This window comes from Cololabis saira, chromosome 22 (genome assembly GCF_033807715.1).
Source record: "Cololabis saira isolate AMF1-May2022 chromosome 22, fColSai1.1, whole genome shotgun sequence".
In the NCBI taxonomy this organism is placed as follows: domain Eukaryota; kingdom Metazoa; phylum Chordata; class Actinopteri; order Beloniformes; family Belonidae; genus Cololabis; species Cololabis saira.
This window is the reverse complement of record NC_084608.1, coordinates 19,302,596-19,322,047: the sequence shown is the minus strand read 5'-3', so window position 1 is coordinate 19,322,047 and position 19,452 is coordinate 19,302,596. Positions and strand designations below refer to the sequence as shown.

Sequence of the window (19,452 nt, the reverse complement as noted above, 5' to 3'; positions counted from 1 at the left end):
GCAATGTATAAAAGAAAACTCTGGAGAGGGACTGTTGCACCTTCGTGGGATCACCCTGAATGCACAGCTGGAGAGCGTGGGCGGAATGAACACGACATGTTTATATCGCAGTCTCTGTGTAAAAATGGTTGCAGACACGAAAAAGCATTTATTCAGGAAAAAGAGAAAACTGGGAGGACGACAAATGAAGCAGGCGCTGGCTGCTTAATCTGATGCAGCCTTCTACAGTTAAAGTGTCAAAATGCTTCAGTAAAGAGCCGTCTAAAGAAAAAAGTAATAAAAGTGATTAATTATGAGCAAATGAGCAGCAGACAAGATAACGGCACGTAGTTTAGTACGTGCAGCAGAGAAGTTTGGGGTTGGAATCGATGAATGCCAGAGACAGGTGAGGGGAGCAGCCGTGAAGAAGAGTGTACCGGTTCTGAACGAGCACCAACCATCTAACTTCTGGGTTGAGTCTCATGCAGAACTAAGACTGGTTGCAGTTCCCCGACTGGCCGCTAGGGGCTGGCTGCAAAAGCGAGTCAATCTCCATTGACTCCAATGTTAAAATGTCCAACTTTAGAGCAGAAATAAACATATTTACAGCCTGGTTCTAAAAACATTTTGGTCTCAATCGTTTAATTTCACATACATGGCAACTCTGAGGGGGGTGAACAATTTTTGTACCATGTTATAAGCATTTATATAAAGTAATACATCCATCTTGACTGATTGATAGTCGGCTTAGTCGATGGCTAGCCACTATCTAAATGAGAAACTGTTCTCAACTGACTTACCTGGTTAAATAAAGATAAAATTACGGATTACGGATTCTCATCCGTAATCATCATGCTACTGTGCTGAGCAAAACAATCAGCTATTTGTATTAACCGAGAGTTGGCTTAGCGCAACATCAACTTTTTATTTTGCCATTAAGTCAACATATTGAACGTTATATTCTAGAAACATCTGCTTGATCATCTGGAGACATTTTTGGCAGAGATTCGCAGAAGGAGCTGGTAGCTAGAGCTTTGATTGACAGGTGGGCATGCTCCTACCGACCGTACAAAGAAAAAGAGGCTTCAAAACCAATGGGTCATGTGACTTAATGCTTTGTCGATTGTTTGAATTTTAGAGTTTATGATAGGGAAGTTTAAAATAATGTATTTTTTTATGGTCACATAACTACAAAAAAAATTGTTTTACTTTTTGACTAAAAGCAGTTATAGTCCACTTGATTCCAACCCGTTAGTCATCTCATTGGTTACCTTTAAAAATAATAAACCAGTTTCAACTGATGTCTTTTCTTCACTTATTTGCTTTGTTCACGACCAACAAATATTAAGCTGCATGTAAAGAAACTTAACTAAACCAACAGATTAATCATATGCGTAAAGCTGATATCAGACAATTCGGCAGCATTTTTTCGCACTGAAAAGACGATTAAATACGAACCAGCATCGGTTCTACTGGTTTCTCCTCACGAAGAGCTCGCTCTGACACAATCCAGTCATAAAAATGCTTTGCTTTGTTCCAAATATGCTGAACATATGAAAGTTTCCAGAACAGCTACAATACAACTGAATTAGTCCAAGCCTCCACACACAGCCGTGAAAGGATTATAAGAGTTGACTTGTTAAAATAAGAAGAAAAAAATGATCCTTTTCCAGCCAAAACTGCAAATGAGAGCACAATTCTATGATTTAAAGCGAGATGAAAACCATAACAAGTAACCACACAGACAACTTATTTTAATGGAAATTAATGTTGATAAAACTAGTATTAGAGTGTTGTGTGTGGGGGACTGTGGTGTGGAAAAAAAGGCAGATGCTAAACAATGATATTTTATTTTGAAGCGATTTTGCATCCTTTTGTGTTTGTATGTTTTCACTAGCATCTCTCTGTCTTCCTTGTGTTTCTCGGTTTTGGATTACACATCATGTTTCTGGCGTAAAACCCGAGGTCCAGCAATTCCTTGGCTCTCTAAGCGTGTACTATTCGACGAGGACACAGATGAGGAAAACAGGAACCAAACACTGAAGGTAGCTTCCAGTGGCCAGCAGATTACATCCATGTCTCAGCTGACCTTGAAACAAAATGCTTCATCTCATTTGTGTCTCTCTTTCCTCATAAGAAACACACACACACACACCCTAACCCCCCAGTTTTACAGATGTGACGACTGCTACTGGATTGTTTTACTTAATGGCATGTCCAGATTCATGTTTTTTTTTTTTTATGAGGGACATTACGTCGCCCCAGTTCCCCCCTCATACTTCAGATAAAAGACTAACAGATTTGCCCCCTAAAGCTCAAGCCATTCCTTTCTGGCTCTGCATGGCCACACTGAAAACTGCCTGCAGTTTGTTTTATGTAATGACATCACTGGGTTTGTGGTTTTCGTCTCTAGATTAAGTAGAAGCCAGACATTTTACGGGGTGAATTACCCGTTTCCAGGGAGACTCTGATAAACCTTAAAAATATAGAGTCGTGCCAAAAAACTCAACACAGGAAGCTTAATTTGGATGCGAGCCATACCTCTTTTTTTTTTTACTGCTGTTCAGAGTGCAACCGGCACGGGGGTGAGCTCAAGGCAGGCGCATTTATGGTAATTAGTGTGCCACGAGAGAATTTCCAAGTTTGAGCTCTCTCCGTCTGTCTGTCACATCCCAACGTCCAAAAAAGGTAATTTTTGCCACTCTGAAACTCAAACAGCACATTTCCCCCTGTCTTAGAAGTTGTAGAAAGTATCAAACCTCACATTTGAAATGAAAAGCAGCCTTGAAAAATGTCTTGTTTAATAGCCCCCTACAAATAAATAAAAGAGATTTTTGCCCTGTGGTTTTGGATGGAACTCTCTGGAGATGGAAAATAGAATTGTTTGTGGTGCAGAAATTAATGCCGAATCTTGGCAGCGTGTTGCAGGAGATAGACTGTCTTGCTCCATTTCACTGGCTCAAGATTGCACACCCGCAAAGTATTTAGAAAAGCCTCTGAATTTGAATGCACCCTTGCAAAATATCTAATTGGCACATGAGCAGTTTTAAAGTCATCAGAGTGCTGTTCTGGGGGAGACGCAAGCCCAACTGTAGACTTTAACCTCTCCGAGTTAGCGGTTGCAGATGTTTAACAGGTCTTAAGTGGCCGTGGTGTTGGCATGAGCCCGACGACAACTTTAAACTCCGGGTATGTGAGGTGTGGGTGAGAAAATTGCATTTAATTACACAAAAGTTGGCAGAAACAGAATCTGAGAGATGGCTGTGGTGAGTGGGGTGAGGACAGAGGGGAAAGCTTACTGCTCATCGGGACAGCAGGTCACACCTACGAGCATCCACAGATCCCCACACGGCCTGGCCATCCGTGGAAACTCATAGACCACGGCATACGTGTAAATGCAGCGGAACACAGCTGCTATCAGCTTTAAAAGGATGCGCCTACTGTTGGGAGCCGTTCCCCGGCACAGATGGTGTTTTATTTAAAACTAATCACAGAAGCTCCCAGCCTTTTCTGTCCTGGTCTGGGTTTAAAAGCTAAAGAGGGTTGCAGCTTCCTCATGACAGACAACCATGGTCTATTTTTAATGCTGCTGTGGAGACAGTTGCTTTATAGATACTGTTTAAGTCTAATCAGACTGCCAGAAGAAACATATGATTCCTTAGGAAGGGAGACTCCACAGATGCCTAAGATTGACTAAAAAAAACCTCTGTAGGGGGAAAAGAAAAATCAATGAAAGGGCACATGGAAAAGCAGCATCCCTTTCAGAGCGACTACAATACAGACCTGTGATTTGGAAAAGCTTGCACTACAGAGTCATGATTTATCGCCACAGCAAATAAAGGCCACCTGCAACTCGCAGCTTTGCGAGCTTTCAATACTCACATGGGTAAAAATTCAACAGAATTCAACCAAGTTAAACTTTGACCACGTGAAAAACACTGGTGCAGCCAATATACGCAAGGATCAAACGGTGAAACGTGAAGAAAAGCTAATATTTTTGATGTGAGGATTCCCTGAGCTGCACGACGCAACTTTCCTCTCATAAATTGATTACGAACTGGGAACATCCCTCTCGCCAAAAACAGCAACAGAAAATTTGGCCCAGTTTGTCTGAACGGTTATGAAATGGAGCTTGTGCTTCAATTCATTCGCGGATTCTTTTTTAAGATGACCATCAATATTGGTGGACATGAAATGTAACGAGATACCTTCTAGTTTATGAGTCACTACTCTTTCTTTGCCTGAAGCTCATATCTGTCAGTAGTTGGGACACACCTTGAATTGCGCTCTACTTTCTAGTCTATTTTGGAGCTCTTTTCGGTGGTAGAAGAGCATGGTTTTGCAATTATACTGGTGAGTCACACATCCTAGAAACTCGAGCCCCCTAAATAGTTTCTCAGAACCCGCAATTGCACCGTGATTGTAGAAGAATGGGTTTTATTTTTATCTCAAATGCTTTGATCACCTCATAGGACAAATCTAATTGCTACTCCAGATCACTGGAAAGAGTATTAGTCATTTTCTTCACTCGTCTCATCAAACTGAGTACCCATCACTGCGCCATCCCTCAATTCGGTCCAGGCCACTGTGGTCACGTTTATGGAGCAGCAAGGCACCCATGGGGTGGCCAGGGTGTGGTCCAGGGGTGGCCTGACGAGGGGCACGTTAAGGTTGCATCAACACTGTGTTTATTTATAGGCCAAACAAACACAAAACACGGCAACTGGCTGATTACGCCCATACGGAGCTTTATCACACAAAGGGACAACAGTTAGATATAGATTACTTAATGTTCATGGTAGTCGTCCATATCTACCATGTGCAGGGTTGGAGATGAGTTCACTTCTTCACAGTTCACCATTCACCATTCACAGTTTTACTTTTGGAGCTTTTGGGCATGTCTCCTTTGGAAATTACACATAATGAGCTCCTGGGTCAGCCTTTCATTTGAATGTCATCATTAAACAGCCTTCTTAAAACCACAACGATTGACTAAACCCACCAAGAGTAGGATGAGGAAAGGAAGAGTCAAGCTCACATTAAGCCTGTCCTCCCAGTGCCACCTCATCGCTTTAAACATTCATACACCACTAATTTGCATTTCCAATAACAGTCTGGAGGGAACATAATGGCTGCCTTGACTGCATTCACTGACAACAGCGGTTTCAGTCAATCTGACGTGTGACATCTTTATATATCCCAGTGGTCGTTGGGTAGAGAGCTGGGTGTGTGCTCAGACCTTCAAAGTTCAGAACTTAATGGAGAGTGAGATTTGTTTATCGTGTCTCACGGGTTGTCAGGGGTTCATTTAAAGGGGACATATTATGGCATTTAATGTATATTTTAAACAGGCCTTGAATGTCTTAAAAACAATCTAAAGCTTGTTTTTTCTACATAAATCAGAAATTCAGTCACTGGGCCATGTTTTTATTTTTTCCGCTTCTAAAGCCTTTTTCTGTGGTTCATTTTCAGGGTGGGGGGGGCTATGATACTGAGGCTCTGCGCTGATTGGCTGCTTGAATGACGTGTAGCAGGGGAGGAGACAAAGCGTCGCTGAAGAGCAGCGGCTGCGTAGCAAAGCGTGTCCACGGTTCTGCGTTAAATCGACACGTACCCTACGCCGTAGGCTCTGCGTTGGTGTAACGCGGAACCATAAATCAGCCTTTAGTCACCTCGTCTTCAAACAGGAAGATTGAATTTAATTCTAAACAGGTACACCACGGTTATTTACTCCGATTCCTCATCATTTCATCATTTCACTTATGTTACAAGACAAATGAATCATGTAAACTGTAAAGAAACCACAACACTGAATTTTCACAAATGGCAACTTTATTGTTAAAATATATAAATAAAATTTATGCACTATTGCTGGCTCAAGGAAGGACCGCGCGTCTTCTGAATGTGAACAGCTCCAGGTGCTTGAAAGATCTGAAACCACAGAAGAAAAATGTATTACGGTACTAATAGCGCGCCGAGCCCGGGGCTCCTCGACGGGCCGGTCCGTGAGCAGCTCCGGCAGCTCCGTATGCGGCGCCGAGGCTCCGGAGCTAAGCTAAATACTTAGCCCATGCAAAGATCATACAAATATAAATAACATTAAAAAAAAGGAACTTACCGCTGACTCGTGTGCAGTTACCGGGTCCGTGCTGTGGGAACTGATCCTTTTATGAGGGTAAATGTCGATGCAAAATCTAATTTCTACTCTCCCTCGCTGTTCAAACAGCCACCGCTTCTGAACAATGGCGGACGCTCGAGAGAGCTGGTTGTGGGCGTGGTTTCAGCAGCGGAGGCCGAACCTCTGCGCCTCGGGTGACGTCACCCTAGGCGCAGATTCTCATCGGCTCAAAAAAAATCACGTGACACTGGGGGATTCTGTAAGGCGGGGGTCCAGACCTTGCAGAAATTCATGGTATTTTGTCTCCCCTGTGCTGGCAGGGTGAGGGGAGACCACTTTATATATGTTAAAACAAGAAAAAACGTGTTTTTCATAATATGTCCCCTTTAAAAGCTTTGTGTTAGTTAGCTTAGTGTTGCTAAATCCTAAAACTTTTTAAAACGAAGATTCACCACCCCAAACCTTTTTCCCCTCCGTTTATTTTTAACAGAACTGCAAAGAAATGTGTATTGACCAACTTTACAACCGTGTTTCACTGATGAATAAAATGAACGGTACATGTTGTTCCCAAACAAAGAATCATTTATTTGAAACGTGTAGTCGCCTGGCTGCTCGCCAACAGTTTGTTAGTCCTGGTTCTGCATAATGTTGCCGGATACACTTTTGTAGCCGATAAACTGCATTATGTTTCTGTTTGTCCAGTCGTGCTCTGCTGCGTTCAGGCCCAGAAGCCAGATGCATAAATGATTAATAAACACCTTTTCCTTCAAAAAAACTGGGCTTCATAAAGGAAGACTGTTCACTTTAGTTTAGTTTATCTATACAGCACAAATTCTGTTTAATTTGATATATTTCATGAATCCTCAAAGAGATATCATACATGGAATCAAGTGTCAGTATTTGTATTTGGATGTAGGTGTGGGCAGGAAGGATCTCTTTTCGTGGTCTGTTTTGCAGCAGATCTGAAGAAGCCTCTGACTGCTGTTAAATCATCGTATTGTGAAAATGATGCAGAATGTTGTCCTTCATGTTTATTTGTTCTACAGAGCATCTTCTTTGCATAATTGGCTCCAGAACGAGATGTTGCCAACCCTTTTCATCAATTCTACAATTCTTCTTCTTTTGTTTGTTTTTAAATCATCGGCTGTTGCTACCCCAACAGAGACAAAACATTATAATCGATATCCATTATGTTCCAGTTCGCTGCAGTTCGTGTGACATTTAACGAAGACTCAATTCATAAAAAAGAGACATCTTTGCTGATATTCTGCCCCCGTTGGGTGTGCACATGTGCGTTTTTGCACAACACCATGGTGGATCAACAGGACGTCTGTATCGCAGCCCTGTAACACCTTGAGAGGTTGTAACAGGGGGTTAAAAGGAGAAGAGACAAGCCTTGTTTGTACGTGGAAACTGTAGGAACATGCTGCTTTTACCAGTGATGTGCCTGTGATTCAGAGGATTCTGCCGTGCTGGTATCGGCACTTGGCATAGGTCCAATAGGCTGTTGCCAGGGAACCACCTGCCTGAGAGTTGCTGCTGCATAACCTCTAATTTGCAGCCCTGATTGATATCCTTTCATCGTGCTCTGTCTTCATTTATTTATATATATATATATATATATATATATATATATATATATATATATATATACAAATACATAAAAAACTGTTATAACAATTTACAGTATACTGTATACGGTGCTGTATTGATGCCATACTGTCCCAGCTAAAAGGGCAATGGGGAAAAGTAAAGTGACAAACATGTCTCCTACAAAATTTACTCATGCACTTTGTTTGTTTATGAACACTGAAGGTGGTAAAAAGCTTCTAAATATTGACTTTCTATTTGACATATGGGAGTGAAAGTCGTTAACCAACCCCTTGTGATGGAAAACTGCGCTCTTCCAGCCGCTGAGCTGTTTTCCCAGGCTGTATTTGTACAGTTGTTGCTTCAGCCACTTGTTTGTCGGTGTGGTTTTAAAACCCAGATACCAGAAATTCCACTAAACGTGTGATGCTGTTGGGATCCACGTGCGGTCAACCCTTCATGACAATAGCAACTAGTCTGCTCTTTTACATCTTTAGTTCTCATGAATCTTCTTTGTGTAATTAAAAACCCATCACAAGGTCTTTCCGCATGAATCAAAGTGTTGTGCAATGCAACAACCTCCCATCATGACTTGGTCAACTGTCACCGGTGCAAAAACAAGGTATGAGATATGGCATCGAACCGTCCCAGCTGACGTTTGTGCTCCACCCGCTCGGGTTAGCGCGTTAAAGTTGCTGCTGTTTGTTTGTTTGCGTCTCACGCTTGTGTGACCAAGCGTGACAAATTTAAATAACCACAAAACAAAGAGATTACACCGTTTATGAGATGCAAAGCCTTAACTTCTTTTTAATTACTCCCAAAGCCTGTGAAGCGGGACGTTAGATCCAACACAATCCCATATATCCTGGCCGGGAATCAGTGTTTTATCCCAGTCTGTGTTATCTCCGACATCAAGTCACTGCACTGACATGGTGACATCGGTTCACTGCGGATGTTTAAATCACACCAGATGTGGAGTGCTGCTCTGTAACGTATCCTCTGACAGCACAGCTGTGGTAAATCTAGAAAAGTGTGTTCTCTCGCAGTGCGTCCCTGGCAAGCGTGATTTTCTCTGGAAGTCTGTGAAGTCCATTAAGAAAATGAATTAGGGGAAAGCGACTTAGCTACAGCTGTTTCTGGCCTGACTGGAAGCTCACGGGGGCGCTGAGGGAAATATGAGCTGGCGGCGAGCTGTGCGGAGGTGAGAGTTCACCAGCAGCCGGGTGATGTCAGCAGCCACCCACTGCAGACATCACCAGAAAAAATCCCAACCAGAAATGGCGTGGAAAAAAACCCAACAGAAAACAGATAAAGGATTGTTTTAATCTGCGCCGGGCCTGAGCTCAGACAACTAGAAAGGGGCTGTGCCAAAAAGGGGGTCTGATATTTAAAAATGAAAGATAAATAAATGTCTGAAACACAATTACAAAAAGTGATGTTGATGGTCTCTTTCTGCATTCAAAACATTTTCTTAGATTTAAGAGCGGTTACATGTTGCGGTGTTTAAGATTCCAGTGTGGACGTACCTACTGCATTGTGGGTACGGTCGTGCTCGTGCTTGCTGTACATTTACAAATACACAAGCCATGTTTTTGTTAATAAGGATGACTACGCTGTCTCTCCTCTTTATTTACAGCTTTATCCCCTCACCCTAACCCTGAAGTTCACCAAAAGAAGCTAAAGTGGTGACAAATGACTGTAGGCTATGACATCATACTGTAAACTGCAATATAGGTGTCACTCTTAAACCACATCCCTAGTTATGTAAAAATATGTGGTTTACTATAAGTTTAACCAATGAGGTCAATGAGGACAATGAACTGAAACACACTGGAAAATCTACTGTACGTCAGAATGACTCAATAATTAATAACAGAAAGTGTTGCAATGGTCTAGTTAACATCTTGCCAAAGATTTCAACCCAACTGAAATGCTGCGGAGAAAAGAAAGCCGTTCATACGCAAATAAACACCAATGAACTTAAGCAACCTTGAAAACGCAATTCTTTCACAGTGATACGAGAAACTGTTAAACAACTACTAAAACTCACGGCTGCTAAAAGTGGATCTACAAGCTCCTGAATTATGGTGCTACTTGGTATTGCCCACATGATTTTCTCTTTAGTTTAATTTTTGTCTTTTTAAAAAAGGATATACAGTAGGTCATCAGAGATTGTGTTTCCCTCATACCAATAGTAGTTTTTACACAAAAACCATGAGGTCAAAAAAGTACGTATTAATTTTTCCTCATGATGTTTGTCCTCCTTCGTCATGTCCATATATGGGCAGAGTTCATAATCATTTAAAACAAGAAGACAGCAAGTGTAGACTGAATAGACAGTTATAGCTTCGGTCACGTCATCTTTTGGTTTGTCGACTGCAATTTTAACGCTGAATCGTCTCATTGTTTCACAATAAAAGCCTAAAACTTGTCGTTGAGTGTTTTGGGCCAAGACAAAGATTTGACCCGTCAACTAACTGAGCAGCCAAACATTGCGGTGCCGTCCCCCTGCAGCCGTGTCATTGCCATTAAAATGCTCTCGTCATCAGAAGACGGAATAAAACATCCGTCTCACTTGTGTCCGGTCTCATCTTTTCACGACTGCAGTTTTCCAACCACAGCTTTAAAAAAGAAAAGCTCCCAACTTGGTGTCTTGTCTCACATGTTCCACAATCTGTCCCAAAACGCGGCCAACGTGTCTGAATGTGTGAGTCAGTGTGGCCCCATGAAATATAAAAGGCAAGGCCTCCAATGTTTGCCTCACTGGTTGGTGTTCCCTAAGCCTTCCCGGTGAAAGTGTTTCCCAGACTGGAACAGCTTGTGCACAAATATTCATTGGCAGGCAACCGCGAGGCATTATCATCCTTTTCCTTCAAAGAAATAAAACATGTTTCAATACAAACTGTGTTTTCAGTGAGAGCAGCTTAACTTCTATTACCGAGAGTCCAGGTTTTAACAGGCTGTGCACTCTGAGAAAACGGCTTTGGAAAATAAAGTTAAAGATTGTAGCAGCAGCTTGTAAAGTTAAATGAGTAACAAACAAGGCCAAGTGCTTTTACACAGCCACCCACTAGTGAAATAAACGCATACATACCTTAAATGAATTCACACAAGGCCATTTAGATTTTTTATTTCAGTTTTTCCATGGACTATTAGCACAGTTTAAGCTAAGCTGAGTTTCCATTTAATTGCTTGACTGAAAAGATCATTCACAGCATTAGTGCAAAAGTAGAAGATTAAGAGCTGTGTCTGACTGGAAATAACAAAACCAGCATCATATCACATTCTGATTTTAATTTTTGGCTTTTAAACACAACAAAGGAGCATATTAACATCCTGTACTGGATACTAACAAGTGAAAATGTGCCATATGATCAGGCTACTGACAAAAAAAGAAGTAAAACTGAGTAGTTTCATTACAATATGCCATAAAAAAACCAACAGGCATAAAAGAAGAAGAAAAAATTCCCAACAAGAACTTGAGCATATTGTCAGTGTCAAAGTCAAGGGTTAAAAAAAAAAAATTCTGCTCATTCAAGAAGATAAATCCACTTAAGGTAATTTGCAAACAAGTGTCAGTACACTGAAGGCAGAATGAATCACTGTTGAAACGAAAGATCTCGTTTGCACAAGCAACTGGCAGTATGAAGACATTTTTACAAAAATAAAACTCTTCAGGCTTTTAGGAGTTCATATGTTAGAAAATGTCCTAAGATGAACTTTTTTTCTAGGTTTGCAGAGTAACAGAGAACAAATAAATAGAAAAAAAACGCAATTACGTCACTGCTAATAAAACACTTACTGGCATTTACGCTCATAAATCACTTTTCTTTTACAACATCAATCCTAGTTACTCTGCAGGCCATACGGTGGACAATGGCTTAGATGGAAACTGTGATCATACTTGAAATCCTAATTTACTTTGAATCCCAGTGTGCCACCTTTCTTTAATTTAGATGGATGCAGAAATGTCACATCTGTAATGTCACATTTCATGTACAAAACGCTCTCCAGAAGACTAAAATTCAGATTTGTAGTATCAGATCAGATGTGTTATACCCAGAAGCAGCAGTAGTGAACCCTATAATGCCATGTATTTTCAACCTGAGTTTATCCAAAAGTATAAAATGCCATCAGACACGATCTGAATACAACAATATGGCCTAAGCAGACATCGAGACTGTTCAGTTGGACTATGAACTGATAATAAGTAAATATTTAGCTCCCTCTTGTGGACAAGGCTGAGATGACATCAAGCTCTGCAGCAACATCTACTGAAAAAGGATTAAAACATAACAAACACATGTACAAGGTCAAATTACTTCAGCAATAAAAATATAGTTTGCATCCAAAAAAACGATAAAATAAGTTAAACATACGGCTTTAGTCACAGCACAGACACCCAAGCAGATGCACGAGGCAGTGCACACATTGATCCTGACTGCCACCGTATTAAACTGATCAAGATGTACATCTATCAAAGAGGGGATTGAGATGTGGGGTTAATAATTACTACATTGCATGAACTTTTCAGTTCAACTTAGTTATACAATATAGTTACAAACATTATCGTTCATATAAATTTATATCTCTATATAATCAACTACTGAGGACACGCCCCCTTTGCAAACCATCTACAATAAAACATATTTTCCCTTTTTATTCACTTGCATATAGATGTTTTCATTCCTGCTAATAATTTAGGAACTGGCTCAGACGAGAAAACATTGTTTTCATTAAATTAACACAATTGTTGTTTTGAATAAATAAATAAATATAAAGAAAGAAAGAAAGAAAATACTGTGTATTGTGCACTTACAACCCAGTAACAACTTTACCACCGACCTGAGCAGCTACGACTAAATCAAACCTTCTACATCATTGTTCATGCATTATTATAAGGTTTGGATACATATTTGCACTCTGTTTAAACTATCCGACCGTGTGATGGTTGTTCGATCTCAGGGCTTTTTGGACTGATCATCATGGCTTTGCGGCCTTGTTCCTCCGGGAATGTTGCGTGGAAATGCAGCTCGTCTTCTAGTTGGTCGCCTCAAAGAACATGAAATCCTGTATCAAAACACACACGAGGGAGAAAGAGTTAACAGAAAAGATCCTGATTCGACACCAAACCGTATCCTCTGAGGAAAAGAAACTATGACAAAGCGACGGAAAAAAAAAAAAAAACAGACATTAAAAACATTTCTAGGAATTGACTTTTAGCCAGCCGATCTCATGCCATTATAAAAGTAGCTATGACAAGATGGTTTCCACTTGCGGTGACTGGGATAATCTTAGGCTCCATTTCCCACTAAATAAAGGCCAAGTGGTAATTTAATTGGCAAGTACATGAAATTTCCGACTGCCCCTGACAAGAAACACACTCCCCATGAGATCAGGGTCAAATGAGGCTACAGCGCCTCCAGCTGCCGCACCATGCTGACAGTTAGGCCCAAATTGCAGTGTTTGAATCCTTCAGCTACTCATTTACAGAGTCTAAACATTTTAGGTCATCACGTCACAGATATATATATATATATACTGTATGTTTCATTTTGTTGTGTTATGAACATGTAACTAATGTTTCAAACGTCACACTTACAATGAGAAAGCAGGCCCCGATCATCACAGCCTTCATCCTCACGTCCAGGTCCATGGGAAACTGGATCCCGAAGTTGTCCGAGTCGGTGAACGCCTCCCGCAGCAGTCCCGACCACTGCTTACTGATCTTCCCGATCTTACTGACTTCATCCACTGTCAAAATCTGAAGAAAGGAGTGCAAATGAGGAAAATGACGGCGCTGCCTGAGAATCATCATCACACTTTAAAGTGACTTGTTTTCTTTTGGCAGGCGAACATGGACCACTTCTTATTTCCATCGCTTTTGCTTATTGGTCCAGTAATTTGAGTGCTGTGTGCCTGTAATGACTTCAAAGAGCGTACGCGGGAACCATGATGGTAATATAATGCTTCATCCCCACCTCTCCCGCCCCCACCTCCTCTGAGGCTCGTAAAAAGGTCGAACATTATTGACCCAAATCCTCCTCGCGGTTCGGTCAAATAAAACTATGTGAGCCGTTGGACGGTGTCCACGCCGCACCAAACAACGGCATGTCTTGTGCAGCGGCTCCGTCCAAGCTGCAGCCCGCTGATTGGAAACATACTTCTCCCTTCAGCGCACGAGGAGGACCCTTTCTGAAAAGCTCGTCGCCAGGGGAAGAACGTTACCATGTCATGTTTTCACAGATTTAATGGATTTGGGTGTTGAAGTAAACCCACCTCGAAGTCAACATCTGGAAGGCAGCTCCATCCGCAGAAAGGCCCGTGGATCCTCAGCACAGGCTCGTTGTGCTCATTTGCGATGATAAATTTAGGAGAGAACGGGTGCCACTGCTGTATCACGTAGCCCACTGTGTTGCCGGGGGGAGCCTGCACCTCCAGCTGAGGGAAGCATCACAGAAGGATCTCATTTCTATTCATACGAGTAAAGAATCTTAGAAAACTGTAATATGCAAAGAGTAAACAACCCAAGGATGTAAACGGGATTGTGCCCTGTGTGGTCCCAGTGGCCCTTGTAAACCCCTCCCTGTTGACTTGGGCATTGTGGCAGATTATTTAAAGCCTACAGTCACAAACTTGGGTTTTAAGATGGACAGTGATTTTAAACTAGATCGGCAAATTAGTGCTGTGGTGAGTCCTTCCTTGCACAACAGCACTTTGAAACAGTAATCCATGCCTTCATCACATCTCGGCTGGATTACTGTAATGCACTTTATTTTGGAGTCAGTCTGTCCTCCATTTACACGTCTCCAGTTGGTGCAAAACGCAACCGCTCGCCTCTTAACTAGAGTACGTAATAGGGAGCACATAACTCCCATCCTAGCCTCCCTCCACTGGATGCCTGTGAGTTTTAGAGTCCATTTTAAGATTCTTTTATTAGGGCCCGAGCACTTTTTTTTTTTTCCTCGTTTTTATTTTTAAAAATGAGGGCCTTTTTGCCCCCTTAAACGTCGCCCAAAAGTCACCAAATTTTGCACGCAAGCCAGGCCTGGCGAAAAATTTTATATTTAATGGTTTGCAATAATGGGCGTGGCAAAATGGCTCAACAGCGCCCCCTTGAAAACTTCGTGCCTCAAGCCCCACGATACGGTTTGACGTACATGCACGAAAATCGGTACACACCTGTATCATGTCGCAACTTAAAGAAAAGTCTCTTGGCGCCATGGCCGAAACAAAACAGTAAGTCGGCCATTTTGAATTAATCGTGTAATTTTGGCGCAATTTCTACCATTTCTTCGGCCGCTTCTTCGCCCGAACCGTAACATGCAACCAGGTGTGTTATACATCAAAATGTGCGTCTTGATCCTGCGACAATGCGCATTACTTTTCTCACGCCAAAAAGCGCACCCCCCTTCATCTGATTGGTCCACATTTGATAGTTCCTACTATCTGCCATAACCTTTGATTGGTTTGACATAGAGAGTCATGGTGTCATCGGACTCGGTTTTGAGTCCTTGACCTTTATTGGTGAAAATTGCACACGCGAGGGCCCATTCATCGCTGCTTGCAGCTTTAATTTGTTTTTAAATCTTTAAATGGTCTGGCGCCGCTTTACCTCTCCTCCCCCCCCCCGCTCCTGCTCGACGCCTCAGGTCAGCTGATCTGCTGCTCCCGGAGGTACCGAGGTCAAAGTGGAAGCTCAGAGGAGATAGAGCTTTTTCTGTTGCCGCTCCAAAATTATGGAACGAGCTTCCATTAAACATTAGACAAGCCTCCTCACTGTCCATTTTTAAAACTCGTCTTAAAACCTGTTTTTATTCCTTGGCTTTCAACACTGCATGAGACTCTGCTCCTGTTTTAGTGTTTTTTATGGTTTGTTCTTAGTTATTGTTTTTAATTAGTTTTAAAAACAATAAACAATTATTTTAGTAGGTATTTCTTGTAAATTGTCTTATGTTCCTGTGTTGTTTTATGTATTTGTGTACAGCACCTTGTTTCAGCTGTGGTTGTTTTAAAGTGCTTTATAAATAAAGTTGAGTTGAGTTGAGTGCCCACCTCTTGTAGGCAACAGGGGAAGAAGCAGGACATGCACTTGAGCGGCCTGGTGATGGAGATGACCTCCTGGCCGAAGTTGTCCAGGATGTGGATGTTGAAGGAGCGCAGGGGACCGCAGCACTGTCGGCTCAGGCAGTCGTTCTCCTCCACGGCGTAGAACACGTTCTGGCCCATGACGTTTCGCACCTCGTACTTATTGTTGCTCTCGAAACCGACCAGGGCTGTGCGGATGGAGAGAATACGTCATCAGAGACTGTCGCTGCAAAACATACTCGCTCCTCTCAAAGTGCACCTGTTTGCATAATGTACCTTCAACGAGCTCCACCTTCTGCTTGATGAGTAGCTGGTCCACCTAGAAGAGCACATACATGGGATTCACGTTACTGATCGCATTCCTTGAATGCAGCAGTTAAAGGGGACCTATTATGGCATCTAATACCTTTTTTAAACAGGCCTTGAATGTCTTAAAAACAAGCTTTTGATTGTTTTTTCTAAATAAATTAAAAATTCAGCCTCTGAGCCATGTCTTTCTCATCCCAGTCTCTAACCTCATTATCTATGCGGGATTCTGAGTGGGCGGGGCTATGATAATGAGGCACTGTGCTGATTGGCTGCCTGAATGACGCGATACACCGCTACGAAAAAATGGCCGAAGCTCCGGCCGGCGGAGTTGTTGTTGTTGTTCCGGCCAGAGTTAGTTGTGGGCGTGGTTTCACGCATCGGAGGCCAACCGATGCAAATTGCATTTTGGTTACGTAACAACGGGAGCAGAATCTGAACGGCTCGTAGAAGCTACATCATACTGGATGGCTCATCCGGGCGGCTGTACAGACACTGCAGAATTTGGTTGCTTTCCTCCTTCTCTGAGTTGGCAGGCTGAGGGGAGACCACTTTATATATGTTACAGCAAGAAAAAACGTGTTTTTCATAATAGGTCCCCTGTAAGGGGAAGGGGTGGGTTCTGCAGTGTAGTTCAGGGGATGAACACAGCAGCGGGGTCACTTCTTCATAGTCACATACTCATCTAGCTGGACTGAGGTGTACAAACACACCAGCAGACCTTTTTTATGAAAGTCCCTGCATCTATGAACTGACTGTGCTACAGTGAGAGGAAAAGCTGACAGTACTGGTACCACCACTTTTATGAGGTCTATGGATGGAAAGCATGCATAACCATAGAGTTTACAGGTCTGTTTTTCTAACTAAGTATCAGAAGGTGTGTCACTCCGAGCAAGCCGGACCAGTAGACACGTATTAAACAGTCCCACCTGTGCGATTTAAATCCAAACAAACTAAAACTTTTGGATTTGTCAGCTACAGCAGAACTGTGGTGCTGCCATGTTGGCAGCAGAGCCTTTGAGCGCTCAGCTTTGTGGGCTGAGGCCTCTGTAGATGGGGATTGCTTTCCAGAGATGTTTTCAGGTTCAGTCCACTCAGTATGTGGGGAGTTTAGAGAACAAATAAACAACTCAGACACTTTGCTATGTTTTTTTTTCCTAAAAAGAATGAGTTCAGGGGTAAACTGCTAACCTGCTGAAGGAGGCGGCTACTGTAGAATAATGATGTTGCCATGTCGAGGAGTGAGGCTGCTCTAAAAACATTTTGTAGGTAGGAGGAAGTACTGAAATAACCACCATGTGAATGCCAGGATACAGTTTTGCCCAATAGAACACTGTTTTACAACAAGATGAGGAATGTTTACTCACATGACCAGTCAGTTGGCGTAATGTTATGCCTGATCACCGTATATAATTTGAAGAATCGGTCATGTAATTTAAAAGAAATAAATCACTGCTTCAAAAAAACTAAATTAATCAGTATGTTCACCTTAAAATAAACTGTACACCTACATTCACTATGGTATTATGTATATTATTTATCTAGGCCGGATTATCCATATACTGAAGCGGGTGAGCGCCACCAGCCAATGAGGGGACACCAAATCAAATGACTAACTGGACCATATATGTCATAGTTTGTTATTTTCCCTATATATTTGCTGGAGGAGGAGCAAACAGGTACAGAAGTAACCAATGACACAATAAAAATACTTGAAAATAATAATCATATTAATAAAATAAAAAGAATTGCGTTTGAGTGAGTGTGCTGTTCCCTACCTTCACATCAGCTCATTCAGTAGGCCTGTTTGATTGTTTAGTCATATGCTGTAATAGTTTTGCATGTAGTCCTCAAGACAGGCCATATATGATGGAAATGATGATAACATGTGGTGTTACATTGGCATGTGAGTTGCATTCTGATTGGAGCATCAGTGTAGTATGGCATTTATTTGTAGTATGAGTGTTGAGCATGTACTTCAGCAATACGTCCATATAAATCTATGGTCTTTATAACCATAGTAAATTTCCCTTCTTTTACCATAACATGTGGGAAGAGGGGGGCACAACAAGTCATATGATGATATTAACTTACCAGTTACAATTCAGACTGTTTTAATAATTGATACAATCCTGTCACTTACATTAAATATTAAATAGAAAATAATGAATGTAAAACTGAGTGATTTACCTGTGTCAGGTACTCCAGCCCTGGCGGGCAGCCTGGTATTCCCGGACTGGGCACAGCGTACATGTTCATGACGTCAGAATGACGTGACACCTGTTGATGAGCAGACTTTTAGAGAAAGAAAACTGGCGCCATCTTGTGCCTATTCAGGTCACAGTCATGACAGATGCAGATTCACCGCGGCAGATGGACAGCTGTCATTGTGTGTCTTTCTGAAAATATACAGCCTATTGACTTTTAACTCTCTTCTTTTGTATCTAGCCTAAAAATACACACACACATTTGCATCATGTTAAGTTAAAATAGCATAAAATAGCATTCATACATTTAAATGACCAACAGTATAGTAGCCTATAATACACATCAGACACAAACCAAATTGCTCATAATTTATTTAATTTATGGCTCTTTCATGAAGTAAGCCTTATTTTATTATATATATATATATATATATATATATATATATATATATATATATATATATATATATATATATATATATATATATATATATATATATATATATATATATATATATATATATATATATAGCGTCTTTCTGAAAATATATATCCTATATGTATGCATATATTTTTTTTAACATAACCACGCGGTGAGCCGGTTTCGCCTAAGATATGTACATGGAAAGTGTGTAATAATTGTTTTAACAAACTACGAAGTGGCAGCCTGCAAGTCCACACCCAGGGGGAAGTTATGCGGGCAAGTGGGCGACACAGATATTCTGTTGTATCTTCTGCAAGTGACGCGCAGACTCCGCCGGGAGAAATCCTCTTAGTGCTCTGATTTAAGCATAAACCCTTGGCTTAAAACCCACCCAAGTAACATCGGTCGTCTCCAGTTATTTCGGCCAACACGAGTGCAGCTCGATGGCTGACCACCTTGCATATGTTTACTGGCCGTGAGCGCTTCACCAGCGGCACTTCTTTATTCCAAGAGTCGTGAAACCCGACGAACTACGGTATAAACATCATGTTCTATCTGCACATAATCACACAAAGATGTGACTAAATAAGACAAATAGATGCGACATCTCAATCAGAAATACTCACCGAGGTTACACCTGCTGCCTAAAAAAATAAAAATAAAAATAACAGGCCACTCAGGGTGGGAACAGACCTACGGAATAAACCTCTCGTCTCATTGGTCGACGTCATTGTACTTCC

At 41.6% G+C, this 19,452-nt stretch overlaps 1 protein-coding gene across 1 annotated transcript; it reads right to left on the bottom strand.

The window, feature by feature from the left end:
* Nucleotides 1–10,807: 10,807 nt before the first annotated feature.
* si:ch73-206p6.1 (phospholipid scramblase 1) lies at nt 10,808–19,431 on the bottom strand. The gene is made up of 7 exons (XM_061713118.1): nt 19,339–19,431; nt 18,272–18,361; nt 16,052–16,094; nt 15,743–15,963; nt 13,967–14,128; nt 13,290–13,451; nt 10,808–12,757 (listed from the first exon to the last, which is right to left on the bottom strand). The coding sequence occupies exons 2-7, from the start codon at nt 18,338–18,340 to the stop codon at nt 12,728–12,730; spliced, it is 687 nt and encodes a 228-aa protein (XP_061569102.1). The 5' UTR covers nt 18,341–18,361; nt 19,339–19,431; the 3' UTR covers nt 10,808–12,727.
* Nucleotides 19,432–19,452: the final 21 nt, after the last annotated feature.

Excerpts from the sequence above, each read along its gene's own strand:
- si:ch73-206p6.1 (XM_061713118.1), bottom strand. The coding sequence starts at position 18,340 with ATGAACATGTACGCTGTGCCCAGTCCGGGAATACCAGGCTGCCCGCCA. Across the intron at positions 14,129-15,742 it reads TCCCCTGTTGCCTACAAGAG|CTGGAGGTGCAGGCTCCCCC; the intron begins GTGGGCACTCAA and ends TGCTTCCCTCAG. Across the intron at positions 12,758-13,289 it reads TCGGGGCCTGCTTTCTCATT|GATTTCATGTTCTTTGAGGC; the intron begins GTAAGTGTGACG and ends GTTTTGATACAG.